The 18,094-nt window shown below is 57.9% G+C and overlaps 1 protein-coding gene across 2 annotated transcripts in view; it reads right to left on the bottom strand.

Moving 5' to 3' along the window:
- The window catches only part of LTBP4 (latent transforming growth factor beta binding protein 4), a gene marked incomplete at its 5' end in the record, with an annotated part of 53,788 nt that overhangs the window by 23,918 nt on the left and 11,776 nt on the right, over positions 1 to 18,094 (bottom strand). The window contains 4 exons of one of the 2 annotated variants that reach the window (XM_082230944.1): positions 42 to 147; positions 3,594 to 3,826; positions 6,217 to 6,447; positions 17,185 to 17,342. In XM_082230944.1, coding sequence (XP_082087070.1) covers positions 42 to 147; positions 3,594 to 3,826; positions 6,217 to 6,447; positions 17,185 to 17,342 — 728 coding nt within the window. Of the gene's footprint in view, positions 1 to 41; positions 148 to 3,593; positions 3,827 to 6,216; positions 6,448 to 15,158; positions 15,681 to 17,184; positions 17,343 to 18,094 lie in introns of those variants that run through there. The other variant, XM_082230945.1, reaches the window with a different exon arrangement.

The following is an 18,094-nucleotide window of genomic DNA, read 5'->3' as shown; positions in this document are numbered from 1 at the left end:
CCCTTCTTCGGAGAGGGTGGGGGCCAAGTCGGCAACCTTACCCACGTCGCCGTTGGCGCAAGGCAGGCACTCGTGGACCCCCCAGGCCAGGCCGGCCCCCCGGCAGCAGATCTCTCGAGTGCGCAAGCCGGGCAGGGGGGCACTGCACTGAAAGAGGAGGGAGAGAGTCAGTTGGGGGGGTCCTAGCCCAGGAACACCCCCTCCCAGCATCGCCCAGACCTTGGCTGTTCCAGAGAAGCCCTAAAAGCCCAGCTTTCGGTCCCCACCTGTAGGATAAGGCAGGGTTTGGCCCACGATAATCCCTCCATAGGGCAGCCCCCCCCCCAGAGCAGAGGGACTCCCTCCCCCACAAAGCCATGGCTACCCCCAGGGCGTACACAGTGCCCTCTGCTCACAAGTGTGCAAAAACTTCACGCAGTGGCGTAGCGTGGGGGGTGCCAGGGGTGCCGGCCGCACCGGGCGCAACATCTGGGGGGGTGCGAGTCCAGAGGGAAGGGACAAATTCCTTCCTCCGCCGGGCTCCCCGCCGCCATCGCCAGCCTTTCGCCCTAGTGCGCGCGCCCCCCGCCGCCGCCACTGCGGCTGCGCTCCACTCACTGCTCGCAGGAGGAGCAGCCGCTGCAGCAGCGCCAACGCCTCCACCAACGCCTGGCCAGGCACGGGCAGCCTCCGCACCCCGCCGCCGCCATCCCCTCGGCCCAGCCACAGGCGGCGGTTGCTTCTGCCGACTGGGAGGGAGGAGAGCTCCAAGGGGCCTCCCGTGCCCTGCGCTCCCCAAAACCCTCCGAGAGGAAGACGGCGGGCGGGCAAGGGTCTCCCGGCAGAAGGGGGCGCCGCTGGCTCCGGCTCTCAGCGCAAGTCTCAGCCGCGGGGGGGGGGCGCGAGGACGGAGCACGGCTGGAAGCCCCCTGACCCGGCCGGGAGGAGGGGAGGCGCTCGCCAAGCCCGGATCTGGAGCTCCACCTAAAGCCCAAGGAGAGGAGGGGGCGGGGATGTGCCCGAGGGGAGGGGGCTTCGGCTGCCTCGGCCCGCGGGGGCTCCACAAATAATAAATTTAATAAATTCCTGCTGAGCCTTTGGGGGGGTCCTTGGCTCCTTCGCTCGCCCCCAGCCCCAGTGGCGTAGCGTGGGGGGTGCAGGGGGGCCGGGCGCAACATCTGGGGGGCGCGCGCTCGCACTCGAGTGCTAAAATCCACGGGTTAGGGGGCGCAAATTACTTGCCTTGCCCCGGGTGCTGACAACCCACGCTACGCCACTGCCTTCACGCATAGGAGCCCGTGTGGCGTTGTGGTGAGAATGTCAGACTAGGAGAGACCTGGGTTCGAATCCCCCCACTGGTTGGGTGAGCTTGGGGTCAGTTTCCCTCTCAGCCTAGCTTACCTCACAGGGCGGTTGTGGGGAATACATGCGGAGGGAGGACCATGAATTTGAGCTCCTTGGTGAGGAAAAAGGCAGGCTGTGATAATGCAATAAAATAAGACAGACCCCCTCCTTTTTCCTTCCTTGTTCAAGTCCTAAAGGGGGGGGGGACTACCAAGTGCACCCCTGCCTTGACAGAAGACAAGAGGGGTCCCGTCTTCCTCTCCAGGACGTAACAAAAGAAAATCCTTATTAACGGCACCACAGAGTTAAACTGTGTTCCTGGAATCGGCATAGAGAAGACGACTACGATCTCTGTCTCTCTCTCCTTCTGTCTCTCTGTCTCGCTCTCGTCTTTCTTTCTTCTTTCGTTCTTCTCTCTGTGCCCCTCAGACACCCCCCTCCAGCCAGTCCAGCTGCTGCCATTTCACAATCGCCTCTTTTGGCACAGATGGCAGCCCCCTCCCTCCCGACACAATCATCTGCGAGTCTGTTGGCCTCCGGTCAACCCAAAGTGCTGAAATCCAGCCATTTCGCTAAAGAGAAACCCACCAGGGCTTGCCGGGGCCCCCAACCTTGCCCTGCTGGGGCCGAGGCCTCCAGGCCCCCCTTGCTTTGCTCCCAGCGGCAAGGGGGGGGGAGAGACCCCCATCAAAAGGGCCCCATAAACTCCTGTTTCTCCCGGCTTTGGAACGGCACCTGCTGCCTCCAGCCAAGGCAGATGAGTCAACCGGACCCTCTTGCCAAAGAGGCAGCGGGGGGCTCAGCCACTCTCTGCCCCCCTCCCCCCCAGTCTCCACTTCACATGAATTCACAGCTGTGCTTCCCTTCTGGCAGCGCAGAGCTGGACTGCGGAACTCCCTCCCACAGGAAATAGCCACGGCCACTAACTTGGATGGCTTTGAAAGCAGATTCTAGACTAGGGGTCAGCAACCCTTTTTAGCTGGGGGCCGGTCCACCGTCCCTCAGACCATGTGGGGGGCCGGTCTAGATTTTTTTGGGGGGAAATGAACAAATTCCTATGCCCCACAAATAACCCAGAGATGCATTTTAAATAAAAGGACACATTCTACTCATGTAAAAACACGCTGATTCCCGGACCGTCAGCAGGCAGGATTGAGAAGGGGATTGGGCCGCATCCGGCCCACGGGCCTAAGGTTGCCCACCCCTGTTCTAGGGAAACCCACGGAGGAGGGGGGCACGACCCACAGTGTTCTTCCCTTCGAATACAGCTTTGAATCCCAGCCTGCTCTTCCTACAGAGGCCGATGTTGACCGCAGAACCTCCCTGCCCAGGGACAGTCTACCTCTGAATGCCAGATAACGGGAGAAAGCTCTCGCACTCAGGTCCTGCCTGTGGGCTTCCTATGGTTGGCCCCTGTCAGAAGAGGAAGGTGCACCAGATGGGCCAATTTCTAGGCTCTCCTTCTGCCAATTTGGGCCCCGGGTTCTGGGTGCCCAGTGCGTGTGACGCAATGCCACGGGCTCACGCACCCAGCGCCCTCAGAACCTGAATTCCAGTGGCGCCGGAAGTCCGGTTCTGAGTTGTCACAGTTCTCGCCAGGCCTCCGACCGCAACTCCGAGGTCTCAGTTGGCCTCGGATGTGACTTCCAGGTCTTTGCAAGGCGCCGGAAGTCACGTGGGGGTCCCTGCGGATTGGGTGCTGAGCAGCCACAGCCAAACATTTTCAGGGTGCTCAGACCCCCTATAGTTGATGCCCCTGCTTCTTCCGGTCTTATCTTATGGAAGCTCCAGGTCCAGAGGCAGTCTATCTGGATCCCTAAGTTCTTTTTTATGCTTTAATGGTTTTGAAAACCGTACAACAGAAATGACCAAGAAAAGTTGTTATCAAAATAAAAACTCATTGGTTGATACTTGTTTTGGATATCATTCTGGAATTCAATTTGACATGACCTGGATTCCTAAGTTCTTGGGGGTATTTGGCCACTGTGAGAATAGAAAGCTGGACTCGGGGGGGGGGGGCACTGGCCTGATCCTGAAGTCTCCTCTTATGTCTTTAAGAACGGAGAGCTGCTGGCTTTTTTAAGGAACAGTGGGAGACCCCTAGATGGCCCCCATTTACAGAGGGTTCTCTAAGCAGACCCCCTTTTTTGCCCTAGAGGGCTGAGTTGCAAGTGAGCTGATGGGGGGGGCTTGGTCCTCTCCATTCTGCATGAGCCACAGCCGCCCCCCGCCCTCCCCTTTCCCTCCATGCCCCCCACCCCAAGTAGTACCTCTCCTCCGCGGAGCTGCCGGAAGCAGTATCCGAACCCGGCGCCCTCTCCATAGCCCCCGCTGGGGGTGTCTCGGGGGCTGCTCTGCGCCAGGACACTGTAGAGGGCCGGGCGGGAGAGGGGCAGGGCGTTGGCGTCCCCCGCCGGCTCCTCACTCACGCGCTCCACCTGGTGGATGGTGACCGAGGCCTCGGGAGGGTGCTCCACGTGGACACTGGCCAGGGAGGCCACACCTGGGGGGGGGAGAGGGAGGCTGAAGGGGCCATTGAGAAGAGGGGACTGAGAGGGATCCCCAAAGACCTGGGAGGCAGGCAAGACCCAAACCGAGAAATCTGGGGAATCGTAGAATTGTGGAGCTGGAAGGGAGCCCTGGGGGTCATCCAGCCCACCCACCCCCACCCAGTGTTGTGCCCTGTGACTTGCTGTTGTTTTATTGACCGGAGTTGAGAAATTACTTATTCTAACTGTTAAGTGTGGATTTCTGTTTAATCTTGAAGTGCTGATATTTAATAGTATTCTATATTATTTTAATGAAGGGTGAATGTTATTTTATTTGCATATTGTATATTGCATTATGCATATTGTCTTTTTTATATGATGCCAGCCACTCTGAACCCGGCTTTGGCTGGGGAGGGCGGGATATAAATAAAATTGATTATTAATTGATTATTATGATTATGATTATTACGATTCTCCCCTCGCCAACTCCCAGCCAAGGAAGCAAGGGGGAGCCCCACCTGCTGCTGCTTCTCCCCCTCCCTCCCTCCCTCCAGCGCCTCTAAGGTAGGCTGCTCCTGCCCACGGAGGCTCCGCTGAGCCCCTGGCCCTCGAGTGGCCTCTCCCCTGCCAAATTCCTCCTCCTCCTGCGTCATCTGAGGCTCCAGCTGCGTCTCAGCGTCTCTGGCTGGGCGGGGAGGAGGAGAGACACCGCGTCCCATTCCTGCCGATATCTCCTCAAATATTTGCAGGCAGGCCGCCTGTCCCTCTGCCTCCCTCCAAAAGGAAGAATTCCAGGCGTCCCTCCAGCAAACATTTATCTCCTCGGTCGCTGGATGTCTGCTCCGTCCCTTCCTGGCTGGCACAGATCCCTTTTCCAGGAGCTGGGCCCCAAAAGGAGCCCACCACCCGAAAGGGATCTCCTGCCAGCGCCAAGCGAGGGACCCTCTGGCCCCCAGTCGCTGGGAACCGCAAGTCGGTCTCGTGTTCGAATCCTGATTGCTGGTTTCCCTTGGGGAAACCTGGCTGGCCACTGGGAGAGCAGGTGGCTGGACTGGAGGGCCTGATCCTTCTGAGGCTCAAATGGAGCCTCCAGGTCCAGGCGCAGTCTATCTCGAGTGCCAGGGTCTTTGGGGTATTTGGCGACTGTGAGAACAGGAGGCTGGACTGGATGGGATCTTCTAGTTAAATTAAATTAAAATTTCAACATTTTAATGTTGTATTTTAATCATGTTTTTATGTTGTATTCATTCAACTTGTTTTTATTATTGCTTGTTCGCTGCCCTGAGCGGCTCTAATAGAGCCTCCAGGTCCAGGCATAGTCTACCTCGAATGCTAAGCTCTTTGGGGGTATTTGGCGACTGTGAGAACAGGAGGCTGGACTGGATGGGATCTTCTAGTTAAATTAAATTAAAATTTCAACATTTTAATGTTGTATTTTAATCATGTTTTTATGTTGTATTCATTCAACTTGTTTTTATTATTGCTTGTTCGCCGCCCTGAGCGGCTCTAATAGAGCCTCCAGGTCCAGGCATAGTCTACCTCGAATGCTAAGCTCTTTGGGGGTATTTGGCGACTGCGAGAACAGGAGGCTGGACTGGGTGGGATCTTCTGGGGTTCTTCCCCCCGAGCTGTAAGGAGTGGGGGTGTCTCTCCTGCCAACTCAAACCAGAATGGTTTTGGCTGTGCTTGACGCAGCATGGCCCCGTGGGCACCCAAGGGTCCTCACAGCAGGGGAAGCCGCGCAGCGCAGGATCCGGCCTCGCACTGGCTTCCCAGCTGGGCATGTCCCCCCTCCCCAACAACCACGCCATTTAACTCCGAGATTCCCAAAGGGGGTGGTGCAACCCCGGAGGGATACAGTGGTGTAGCAAGGTCAGGTGGTACCCAGTGCAGAAAATTTCTTGTCACCACATTGGAATTATTAAAAGAAGGAAAAATAAGACACTTATGACCTGGGGGAGGGCGCTAAGAGGCAGGAGGGCAGCAGGGGGGGGGCGTCCTCTCAGACACCTAAAACTCCCTGCTTTTAATTAGATCTCGCCAAAATATGCAACAGATTGTTACTGCTTAGAATTTCACAGTGTTCTTTCCTTGGCGGGTCGTGCAACGTGCTCTTCTGAATAACGGCTGGAGAAACTCAGCCAGATTGGCGGGGGTAGAAATAATAAAAATTATTATTCATTCTTACTCTATTGATGCTTTTTTGGGGGGTGGGATTTCGAATCCAAGGCGGGCAGCGTGCCCAAAATGACTTAACTGCGTCCTGGAACCTCCAACCTCCTCAGCTCCATCCTGTCTCCCCCCTTCCCTTACTCCTCTTAGAATCCCATGAGGGGAGAGCGGGAAGGGACCCCCCAAGGCCATCTAGCCCAACCCGCCGCCCCTCTCCCGGCCCCCGTCTTACCGTCACGGTCCTCGCGGTGGTTGGCGATGGGGAGGGTGTAGGTGGACTTGGCCATCGACTGGCCTCCCCCCTCGGCCTGGGCGCTGGTCTCGCGGCGGGAGGGCGCCTGCTGTCCGTGGGGCCGAGGGAGGGCTGGGATGTGGCAGAACTTCCCCGTCCAGCTGGGGGGGCAGAGGCACTTGTCCTTCTTGAGGCAGACCCCCCCATTTTGGCAGATGAGGGGGCAGAGGACTGGGGGGGCAGAGAGAGAGAGAGAGAGATCAGCTCAGCAGCCACACCTGCAGACAGGAGTCAGAATCCAGGGGGGTGTTTTCCTTTTTCGCCTAGTTGGAAGAGAGTGTGGCCTAGTGAAATTCTGCCCTCAGTCCTCGGGTGTCCTGGGGGGCCAGCCGCTGCCTCCCAGCCTGGCCTCCCACACAGGGTTGTCGTGGGGGTCCAAGGAGGAGGGGAAAAGACAGGGCTATAAATGCAATAAAGTAAATGCAGCAATAAAATAAATCCCTCCTCCTTCCCCATCTCTCTCATCCCTCCCCCTTGAGAGGTCCGGAGGAGGTCAACACAAGAGCGGGGCCTTCTCTGCAGTGGCTCCCCGTCTGTGGAATGCTCTCCCCAGGGAAGTTTGCCTGGCGCCTTCATTATACACCTTGAGGCGCCAGGCAAAAACGTTTCTTTTACGCAGGCCTTTGGTTGAACATCCAACACCCTTTTAGAATGTGTGGTTTTTTGTTTGATTTTATATGTTGTGGTCTTGTTTGTGAACTGCCCTGAGACCTCCAGGTATAGGGCAGTGTCTAAGTTGAATAACTAAATAACTAAATAACTAAATAACTAAATAATAATTGCAGCTGCTTCCCAGGACAGAGGCCCCCTCCCTTGGCTCTCTGGACCCCCAGGTGCACAAAGGCCGACTCTCCCTCCAGGGTGCAGACTCTCCCCTGGGGGAAGAAAACTCTCTGGGGACACACGACTGGGGAGGGGGAAGGAAGAGAGAGCCCCAGAGTCCCTGACCGCTCTCAGCCCCGCAGCTCAGGGGAGGGGGCAGCTGATGACTTTGCACCCCCCCCCCGGGTCCAGAGGTTGCAGATGCAAAAGAGGAGCTGCTCCGTCCCCAGTCCAGGGTTCCCCCCCGGGGGGGTGGAGGGTGCCAAGGAAATCGTGTTGGGAGTTTAACAAAGGTGCCTTTGCAGCGGTTCTCACCCTACCACAAAATGCTTTCGGGGTAAGAAAATTTTCCGAGGCTTTCTGCAAATAACCGTCTCCTTTCCCTAGCCCCCCCTCACCCTCCCCAGCAGGGAGGCGGCAAAATACCTGGAGGGGGGGCTTCCAGGAAGGTTCCGTATCCCAGTGGAGGCACCTCAACATTGACCAGCCCCCCCAACCCAAAGCCTGTACGTGAGGTGGCACAAAGGCGTAGGAAGGTCAGATGGTACACAGTGTGGAAAATTTATTGCCCCCCCACATTGATTCCCCCCCCCTGCAAAAATGGTTTTATGTTATTTCACATTTTCTTACAAAGGAATAATAATAAGTAATAATAATAAAATTTTATTTATATCCCGACCGAATTCTGGTTCAGGGCGGCTAAGATCAGATACATAACATTGGTATAAAATCAAACAGTAATTAAATCACCTCCTAAAAACATGTCAAAATCAAATCAAAGTCGAATTAGATGGCTTTCTGAAGGGTTAGGGTTGGGAACCGTAAGTGCTCCACTGAATTGAAATTTCAGCCTTCGCGACATAGGAAAACGTAAACAGCTATTTTTGTGGAGGAGGGTCAGGATATTAACTGATATGCATGAAATTTCAGATATAGCTATGTAAAGTTTAGCAAGATAAGACCTTTGGAGCAGGCTTTTTTTAAAAAAAGTTTTTTATGAACCACCCTAGTAGGGCAGAAATTGTTCCTTGATAATTTGTCACCCCCCTCCATGATGGCACCTGGGGCGGCCCCCCCTTCCTACGCCCCTGTTGCCCTGAAAAATATTTCCAAAGAGCACCTTTGGGGGGGGGGTTGCAGGTCCATTCCCGGAGCCCCCTTTCCCTAAATTTATAGTATCACCTCTGGGTATCGTGCCTAACAAGGTACTGGGTGAGTTGCACACAATTCATAACTTATCATACCCAAAAAGCAGATCAGTAAATGACGCAATGCTCAGTAAAATATGCGTTGCCGGATTATGCAGTCAAGCTTATGAAGGAACGCGGCAGGCCTGCTGCTCTTATGGCAAAGTGTGATGCTGAATTGGCCGTTCACGGGCTTCCAGTCCACCCTCACGACTTCTGGCTGCTGGGTTTAAAGTTTCAGGACCAATGGTACTTTTACCGTGCTATGCCCATGGCCGCTCCATTGCATGCGCCCCTTTTCAGACTTAAAGCACATTTCTGGAGTGGGCCATGAAAATAAGGTCAGGATCCCATTACGTCATGCACTATTTGGATGACTATTTGATAGCCGGGCGGCAGGAGAACCCGGGTTTTTAACACTTCCCATCCGCGCTGCTGCCTCTGCCATCAGAAATCCCTTTTTATTTATGGCGTGCTAATTTTATGGCCACCTTGCAGGAGGCCACAGATGTTTCCGAGTGGCAGCTGCTGCAAACTGCAGAGGGGAGAGGTGTTTTTGCTCTCAGCTCCGGCTTGTGGACATCCACTCGGCTGCCGTGAGGACAGGCTGCCCTTTGGCCTGATCCAGCAGCCGGGCTCTTCTGGTGGAGCCTCCAGCTCCAGAGGCAGTCTATCTGGATTCCTGGGTTCTTTGGGAAATTTGGCCGCTGGGAGATGAGGATGCTGGACTAGGTGGTCCATTGGCCTCATCCAGGACTCTTCTTAGGTTCTTAAAGTGGGATGTAATTAAAAATAAAATAAACAATGACTTCGATCCTAGACACGCCCAACTGGGAAATGGCCCCAGCAGGACGAGACCTCCTTACCCAAAAGGCCCCCACCTGACTGCTTTGATTTGTGCTTTTAAGAACTCGGTCATTTAGTGGCAGAACCGAGCCTTTGGCACTCCCCGCCACTTGAGGCGCCTTCGCTGGACTCTTTTTGGCACCTGCTAAAAGCACCCTAACCCAGATGCTTAGAAAACTGAGGCAACTTTAATCGGCTTTTCATATTTTAAGTTGTGTACACTTTAAAGCGAACCATGCTTGATTTTTCTCGTTTGATCTTCCTGCAAACTGCTTTGAGGCTTTTAATGTTCTTGTCTTACAGTCAATTTTTACGAAATAAATAACAAGGACATTCCCTCCCCGCTGCAACGCAAGAGAGATTCCTGCAGCTCCTTGGGGGCCGAGATGCCCCTTTGCCCCCATTCTTGTGCGAGTCTCAGAGGGGAGACTCTGGGGAAACTTCCTGGCACTCGCTACACGTGGGACCAGCACGGCCACTCCAGTGTCCCGATCCGGTTGCCAAAACTGAGCCTCATCCCGCATGTCTTCTGCTCAGCTGGCTTTGGGGGTTTGGGAGCTGTGTGTTTGTGTTAGGAAAAGTCTCTGGCTCCCCCCCCCCCCGGTGGGGTCTGGGCTGCCAAGTCAGCAGGAAGTCTCTGCTCTCAGGACACCCCACCTTCCCCTGGGGGGACGGGGTAGGGGGCGCGTGGCCTCCGTCCAGAGCGTGCGGCTTGGCTCGCTTGCCAGAGTCACGGCGAGGTATGTGCTTTTCTAAACACTCGGGGGGTGGGAGGCATCTGCCCAGCAAGATCTGAACTGGGCTGATCTGGGGGGTGGAGAATATTCAGGAAAAGAAGGTTGCCCATTAACACACAGCGCTGCCTGGCACTGCGGGGTCCTGAGCGAGCGAGCTCCCTCCTTGGAGCAACGGGACCCCATGCCCACTCGGCCTGCAATGCAGAGCCCCCCCAATCCCTGGGGCTGGGCGGGAGCCAGATCTCTTGGAGGGGGCCCCACTTGCCCCACATTCCCAGGCGCAGTCGAGCCCGGCCAGACAGTCTTGGTTGTTCTTGGCCGCCCTGTGCCCGTCTGGGCAGTGCTGAGAAGGGACAGATCCTGCCAGGCCTTTGAGAGGGCACGTCTGCAGGCCAGCCAGCTGGGCCGCGGTCAGAGGGAGGACAGATTAGGCAGAGGGCGAAGATTAGGAGAGGGCCAGCCGGGCACCAGCGACGGAGCAGATTGAGAAAGCAGCGCGGGGGCTTCTCTTGCCAACCGATCCAGAGCAGGCACAGCACAGTCCAGCCCCAAGCTCCCCCTCTTTTGAAAGTCAGAAATGTGCAGGCTTCTGGGCCCCACAGAGTCCTTCAGCGGCAGAACACCACCCTACACTCCTTGTCCTCTCTGGAAAAGTTGTCATGGCAGGAAGCAGCCTGCAAGAGGGGTCCTTGGAGACCCCACACGGACACCTTGTCCGACCCCCTCCTGCAAGGCAGGACACTCATCCTCCCCCCCCGCCAGGGTCAACCTGAGCTGAGGGTAGAGGAAGGGACAGGTGTGGTCCCCTCCCCATCCTGCCCCAACCATGGAAAAGACTCCCGCAAGGACTGGGGCTGCTGGTCTTGCCTCCAAGCTCTCTGGAACCAAAACTGTCCAAGTCGACTGGTTCAGCAAAGTCCAGGGGGCAGGATCCGAATCGATGGATTCAAACAGCAAGAAAGGAGATTTTACCTAAGCAATAGGAAGAGCTTTCTGACAGCAAGAGCCGTGAGACGGAGGAATGGGCTCCTTCGGAAGGGACTCTCTTTCATCGGACGATTTTAAGCAGAGGTTGGGTGGCCCTCAGTCAGGAATCTTCTTCTCTGGCGATCCCTCCTAGCTAAGTAAGATTGTCTTCCACGAACAGGGTCTTCACAGTGAGTCCGTAAGTGACTGTGGAGGCCAGTTCTGGATCCACACATCCTTCCTCAGTGGGGTTTCCGGGCGGGAGTTGATTCTGGTGAGGATTTGCCAAGCGTGCCTTCCTCTTGGCACATTTCTTCCTTGTGTCCTGAGTTCGAGTGTCTTCAAAGCCCACGACACCTTTGGTAAAGGCTGTTCTCCAACTGGAGCGCTCACAGGCCGGTGTTTCCCAGTTGTCGGTGTTTATACTACATTTTTAAAGATTTGGAGAGTCTTTGAACCTCTTTTGTTGATCACCGGCATTATGCTTTCCATTTCTAAGTACGGATGCCAGGGATTCTCCAGCTGCGATTCCTGCCTTGCAGGGGGTTGGAGCAGATGATCTCTGGGTGTCCCCTTCCAACTCTACAATTCTAAAATCCTGAGATTCTATGAAAACTTCCCCTCCTGCTCCACCAGAGGGGGGGGGTGCGCTTGGACTCTACACAGCCTGATCCCCTGCAGTGCAGGAGCCACAGATGGACCCCCCGGGGCAGACGACCCCCCCAACCTCCGCTTAGCAACCTTCCCAGGGGGTCTGCCCCCCGTCCAACGGCTCTTGATCTCAGAAAGTTCTTCGGCTGCTTCTCTCCCTCCTTCTCCTGCCTCGCTGGACATATGGAAGCTGTAATTGCAGCCTCGCGCCCAGTTTATATTATCTCCGTGTTTATTTCTCCTTACGTAAAGAAGAAACTGTGTCTATTTACGCTACGTTCTGCAGGATTATTTTGGCATATTTTCCTCGTCATTTTCGTCCTGACCTCCTCCCAGGTCCTGCCTCCGTTATCGGCCTGTCGGTTTTCTCGCTCTCGGCTCGTTTCGTTAGCTACCCCACCTTTGCACCGCGACACTCGAAACCTTAATCAATGCTATCTTTGGGGGGGGGGGTGGCCCAGGCAACCTTGACAAAACAGGGGCCTTGCGGATAGAGCCTCCCACCAGCCAGCTCTAAGTTGCAAGGGCTGGTGGGAGTTGTAGTTCAAAACAGTGGGGGTGGGGTTTCCAGGTTGGTGGGGGCCACTTGCAGGGGCAGAGGAGCCTCCTGGAATCGGGCCCAAAGGGGACCCATCTAGTCCTGTTCTCACAGCAGCTAAATACCCCTAAGAACACAGGAATCCAGGTAGACTGCTCCTGGAGCTGGAGGTTCCACCAGAAGAGCCTGGCTGCTGGATCAGGCCAGGGGGGGGGGCATGCAGTCCAGCAGCCGCTTCCTACAGTGGCCAACCAGATTCCATTGTGGGGAACTTGCAAGCAGAATTCGAACCCAAGAGCGCTCTCCTCTCCTGTGGTTCCCGGAGACTGGCATTCAGACGCACTGTTTCCTCCGACCATGGAGGGCAGAGCAGAGCCATCGTGGCCATCAATAGCCCAGTTAGTGGCCACCTTTGTGGCAGGGAGTTCCGTAAGTTAACTGTGCCGAGTGAAGAAGGATTCCTGCCCTGGACTGGACTCCCGGCGGCCAAAGGGGGCTGTCCTCTGGCTACTTCTGACAGTCAAAATTTAGACCTGGGGGGGGGCATAAAACTCTCAGGACGCCCATGGCTTACTCCTTCTCAGGCCTGACCCCATGGAGACGCGAGGAAGGAGAGAGGCAGGGGGCAGCTGGCTCAGTCCCTGAGGCCCCCCAGAAGGCGGGGGTCAGCTGCCAGCCCCTCCCCACCCCTTTGGGAAACTCAGGGCCACAGGAAGAGGAGGATCGGGGCCAGAACTTGGCCTTCTTGCTCACCAGGAAAGGGCCTCAGCTGCACGTCCCCCTGGCCAAGAAAGGGTGCGGTTGGGGGGGTGAGGAGGAGACTCCCTTGGGCAGCTGTCATTCAGGGATTCTTCAGCTGTGATTCCTGCAGTGCGGGGGTCAGACTAGAGGACCCTTGGCTTCCCCCACAACCCTGTAATTCCACGATGCCAAAGGGGGGTTCTGTGCCAGGGACCCCATACTCCCTCTGCTGGGCTCAAGCAGAATGGCAGACCCCACATGTCGTGCACCCGGGATCAGTGCTGCAATGGTGATCTGACCAAGGGGGGTTTTGTCACTCCCCTCAGGGATGACACCTGAGGCAGTCCGCCCCCACTGCCCCCCTTCCCACCCCCCCTGGCTGGGGCTGCAGAGCAAGGCTGGCATACCTGCCCTGTGTACCCGAGGGAGCGTCTCCACCCCCATTGTTCAGAGGTCCCCCTCCAAGGGTCTTCTGCTGGTTCCCTCACTGTGAGAAACAAAGTTACAGGGACCCGGGCAGAGGGCCTTCTCGGTGGTGGCACCCTCCCTTCAGATGCCAAGGAGATAAATTACTCTCCGACTTTTAGAAGACATCTGAAGGCAGCCCTGTTTAGGGAAGTTTTTAATGTTTGATGTATTTATCATGTTTTTAATATTCTGTTGGGAGCTACCCAGAGTGGCAGAGGCAACCCAGATGAGTGAGCCATTATTATTATTATTATTATTATTATTATTATTATTATTATTATTATCATCAGCATCATTGGGAGCCCCCACCGTAGAAACAACATGGTAGCAGCAAAACTGCTGCAAGGCTGCGAACTGCAAGTGCCTTCAGTAGCAGAATTTTTTGGGGGGTGGGCAGGCAGGTCAGGCCTGACCCTCCACAGGCCATAGGGAGGAGCCATACCTATGGGGCAGAAGGTCCTGGGTCCCATCTCCCAGAGAAACTCCTCTGGCTGCAACCCTGGCGAGCCCTTTCTGCCAGCCAGCGTCTTCGGAGCTAATGGAGGCGCTGGCCGGATTCCTCTGTTCCTGGGAGTGGCGGGGGCAGGAACGCCAGAGCCCCCCCACCCCCGTGGGCTGTGGACTACGTCAATGAGCATGTGGTGCTGTGTCCCATCCTGGGGGACCGCTGCCTCCCCCTGCGCAAGGACCAGGCGCTGCTCCGAGGCACGGCACGCGGGGAAAGGCCCGCCAGGACACGCCTCGCTTTGCACACCCACCCACGCGCAGCCCGGGGAGCATCACCAAGCACAACAGGGAGGGGAGGACGGGGAGATGCCCCCCAACAGCCCCCGCCCCTCTCTAAGCCCCCAGGGAAACTGAGGCACAGGGTGGCCCTGAGGACGCCAAGACCCCCTGCCTGCCTGCCTGCCTCCTCTGGGGCTGGAGCTCAGCCCCCCCCGGCCCCCCGCCAGAGGCAGCTGGGCCCATCTGGCGGGGGGAGGGCTCTGCGCCAGCTGGCTGCCTGCTCTCCCTCCAGCCCCCGAAGGAGCCTCTGCCGGCATCCAGGGGCCGAGAGAAGACCCTCGTGGGGCGCCAGGAAGAGATGGCGCTCGCAGGGTTAACGTGGGTGGGGAAGCAGGCAGGCCCCCCCCCAACCCTCAGCGCCTTCTGGAGGCGGGGGGGGGGGTCCCCGTCCTGCAAGTTGTCGCTCAGCAGCCGCTCATATAATTCCCAGGAACATCATTTTTCCTGGGGGGTGGGATGTGCACCCCCAGATGGCCCCCTCCCACATGCCGGCCCCCCCTGAAAAGTTTGACCGTGGGAGTGGCAGCAGGAGAATCCCATCTGCCCGCCTGACCCCAGAGGCCGTGACCCCCAGACCCATTTGCTGCCTTCCACACACCAACTTCCAGCTGCAGACAGAGAAGGGGGCGAGGGGAGAGTCCCTGTGCCAGGGCAGCAGCTGGCAGGTGGGTGGGAGGGAGAGGAGCCATGCACTGGGGGGGGCAGCTGGGGGGACATCTGGTCAAGTGGCAGGAGGGGGGGGGAGAAGTGCTGCCTGTCTCTGTTCCTGGGAAACAGAAACCACATTCCAGGAAAGGGAGGGGGAAAATGCCCATCGAAAGGACCAGATGATGCGAGGGCACCAGGAAGCCCCCCCACCCATTTCTCTTAGCCCAAACGGGGGGGTGGGGTAGCCACAAACCTCAGCAACCAGACACAGAACCAGGGGAGGGCAAAGGTGTGCCTGGCACAGCAGAGAGGACCACGCAGGAGACTGTGACCTGGGCAGGAGCAGGCACTAAGCTCCCACCCTGGGATCCAGGAAGGGCACTTGATGGAAGAGGCTGCCCGCTTTTCCATGCTGCCCGCTGCCCAGGGCAGAGTGCTGCACCCCTGCCCTGTGCCAGCCCCCCACCAAGCCCCCCCTGCTGCCATACTCACAGACACGGAAGCCGGGTCCCCCTTCGGCCGGGCCGGCATCCGCCCCACTGTACAGGGTGGTGGCATTGCCCCTCTCGCAGTGGTTGGTGCAGCGGCCCTCGCTGCTGCAGTGCACCCGGCAGACCATGGGGGTGAAGAGGACCTTGACCCTCTGGGCACCGGCAGGCAGGGGGTCCCGGCAGAGCAGGAGCAGCAGCAGCAGCAGCAGGGAGACGGCCGGGAGGAAGGAGTGGCGGCCGTGGATCATGGCCCCGCGCGGAAGAGGGCGCCACGGGCGGAGGAGCAGGCAGGGGAGCCGGCGACCCACCGCAGAAGCTGACGGACCCACCAGCTAATTGGAAGCAGTCGGGTGGGCGGTGGGTGGGGGGGTCTCGGGCGCCCGGCCAAACACAATGTTTACGAGGGGCGGCTGGGAGCGTTAACTCTTCGCCTGCTCTGCGCAGCCCAGATGGAGCGGCGCTGCCTGGGCTTGGCACCCACCCGGGGGCCGCCCTCCTTGCCTCCGCCCCCCCGAGCCGGGTGCCAGCAGGAAAGCAGCCTCCGCCGAAGTTCCCAGAGCAGCCACATCCCAGCCCCCCCCAGCCCCGCAAAAAGGCAGCCGGCAGCCCTGTCCCTTTCGCAACCCGAACGGCAGCGCCCCCCCTGCCAGGGAGAACTGGCCAGCTCTTGCTCAGCGCTGCACTTGTCAGCTCAGAAGGAGACCCCCCCCCCAAGAGTCCTGCTCCAACCCACCTCCTGGGGCGAGAGACCACTTCCCCCTCCCCAAGAGAGGAGGCTCTCTCCTCCTCCTCTCCCCCCCCCTCGCCGAGGATATGAAAACAGCCCCCCCGACTTCAAATGTGCAGAGAGTGCCCCCCCCGCATCCTCCTCCAGCTGCTGGATCTACTCAAGCTTTGCCTTGGAGTCTCCCCCCCCCCCCGCTGGCTCCAGCTGTTCAACACCCCCCCCCCAATAAAAAGCCTCCCAGCAAACGCAGGTGGGTGGGGGCAAAGGAGGCAAACATCTGCGCCAAAGGAGCCACGGTGCCCCTAGCTCCCCCCCACCCCAAATTCTCCAGCTTCCCAAGTCTTGAGTTGTTGTCTCCCCCCCCCATGATGGGGCTGCTTGCTTCACAGTTGAAGGAGAAGGAGCTCATTCTCCCCCCCCCAAGGAAAAAAACACGAGGTTGTCCAGAGGGTGACAAGGTGGGTGTTCTCCTTCTGGAGGGAGGGGGGGTGCGTAAAAGGCCTTGCAACCCGCCCCCCCCCAAAGTGGCTGAGCAGAGCACTCCTAGGAAGCAACAGGGGGTGGGGCTTCCGAACAGGCTCCCCAGGGAGGAAGCTGGCTGGGGGGGGGGAGAGAGAAGAAAGCAGAGCTGTCCCGCTCCCCCCCCCAGCCAGCCGGGCCTCACCCTCCCATCGCAGGCCAGGCTGACGTCATCTGGAAAAACTCAGGCAGAAGGGGGGGGGCAGAACAATTGCCGGATCCGGAGGGGTGGGGACTGCGCTGCACATGGGAACCCGTCTGAAACGGCCTGGGGCAACGGGGGGGGGGGGAGGTACCCAGAATAACGTCAGGGCTCTGGCCCTCCCCCCCCCCCCGCAATTGGAAGAGGCTCCTTGAAGAAGCGAAGGAGAGCCTCTGGGTCAGGCCAAAGGCAATCCTGAAGTCAGGATTCGAACGCAAGAGCAACGCTTCCGGCAAGAGGGATTCAGAAGTGTTGCTGCTCCCCAGTGGGGGGGGGGCAGAGCAGAGCCGTCCTGGCTAGGAGCCCCAAAATCCCTCCCTCCCTTCCTCCTCCTTCTCGCTCTTTCAAAGCCATCCAAGCAGCTCCCTGTGGCAGGGAGTTCCATGGATTAATCCTGCACAGCACAAAGGATTTTGCTTTGAGCTCCAGGAGAAAGTGGCTCTCTACTGGCCAGGAAACGGCAGGGAGAGACCACCAGCTCCCACGCTCCCCTCTTCCCCAGCAGAGGAGGCACCACGCTCTTCCAGGCCCCGATCCTTGCACAGAACAGATCGCCTCCCCCCCCCCCGTGCCCAGTACCTTGGGGCCTTGGCGTTGCTGGGGGGCCGTGTCCAGGAGGGCCATTGTTGTCCCTGCTCGGCCGGGAGGCAGCCAGATGCTGCGCCAGGATCGTGGCCATCTTCTCAGAGGGGTCCAACGTCTTCCGGCGCCGGAGAACCACCTGGAGCTCGGCCAGCCTGAGGGGAACGATCCTGGGGTCAGGGGCAGACAGGCAGCAAATCCCCACAGAAGCCAGAACCATGACCCCTCCCTCCAAGCCCAGCCCCACAGAAGAAGCAGCCGCTGGATCAGGCCGAGGGCCCGTCAGGTCCAGCCTCCAGTCCCCCCCCCGGGCTGAACAGATGCCCCAAAGGGAAAGCAGAAAGCAGGATTCGAACACAGAGCCCGTGGTTGCCGGCGTCTGGCATTCAGCAGCATCGCTGCCTCCGACTGGGGAGGGCAGAGCAGAGTCGTTGTGGACAGGCGGCCTTAGAGAAGTTTGCAAAAAGAGGCCTTGCCTGGAAAAAAATAACGGAGAGACATTTCCTCCCTCTCTCACAAAGCCAGAACCTGTGGGAGCTGAGATTCGGGGAGACAGAAGAAAGTTAAACTGTGGAACTCCCTCCCACAGGGACGGCCACGCTCCTCGAGGGCTTCCAAAGAGGCCGTGACAAATCTCTGCCCGGCCTCAACCATCGGAAGCGAAGGAGCAGAGAGCGCTCCTGGGTTGGAATCCTGACTCCAAACTTTCCGCCAGGGGCCTCTGGCTGACCAGGGTGAGAAGAAGAGTCTGAACTAAACTCTCTCTCTCTTTCTGTTAAATAATTTTTATTAGTTTTCAATTATAAAAACCCAATATATGTATGATGGCCTGGGAATCCGATTCAGAGGCTGAACCAGAGGAATCCCAGCCTGTGCAGGAGTCCCCGCCTCCAGGGCTGGCTGAGCT

This window comes from Podarcis vaucheri (assembly GCF_965113315.1).
Source record: "Podarcis vaucheri genome assembly, chromosome: 7".
NCBI lineage: Eukaryota > Metazoa > Chordata > Lepidosauria > Squamata > Lacertidae > Podarcis > Podarcis vaucheri.
This window is presented reverse-complemented; position numbering and strand designations above follow the sequence as displayed.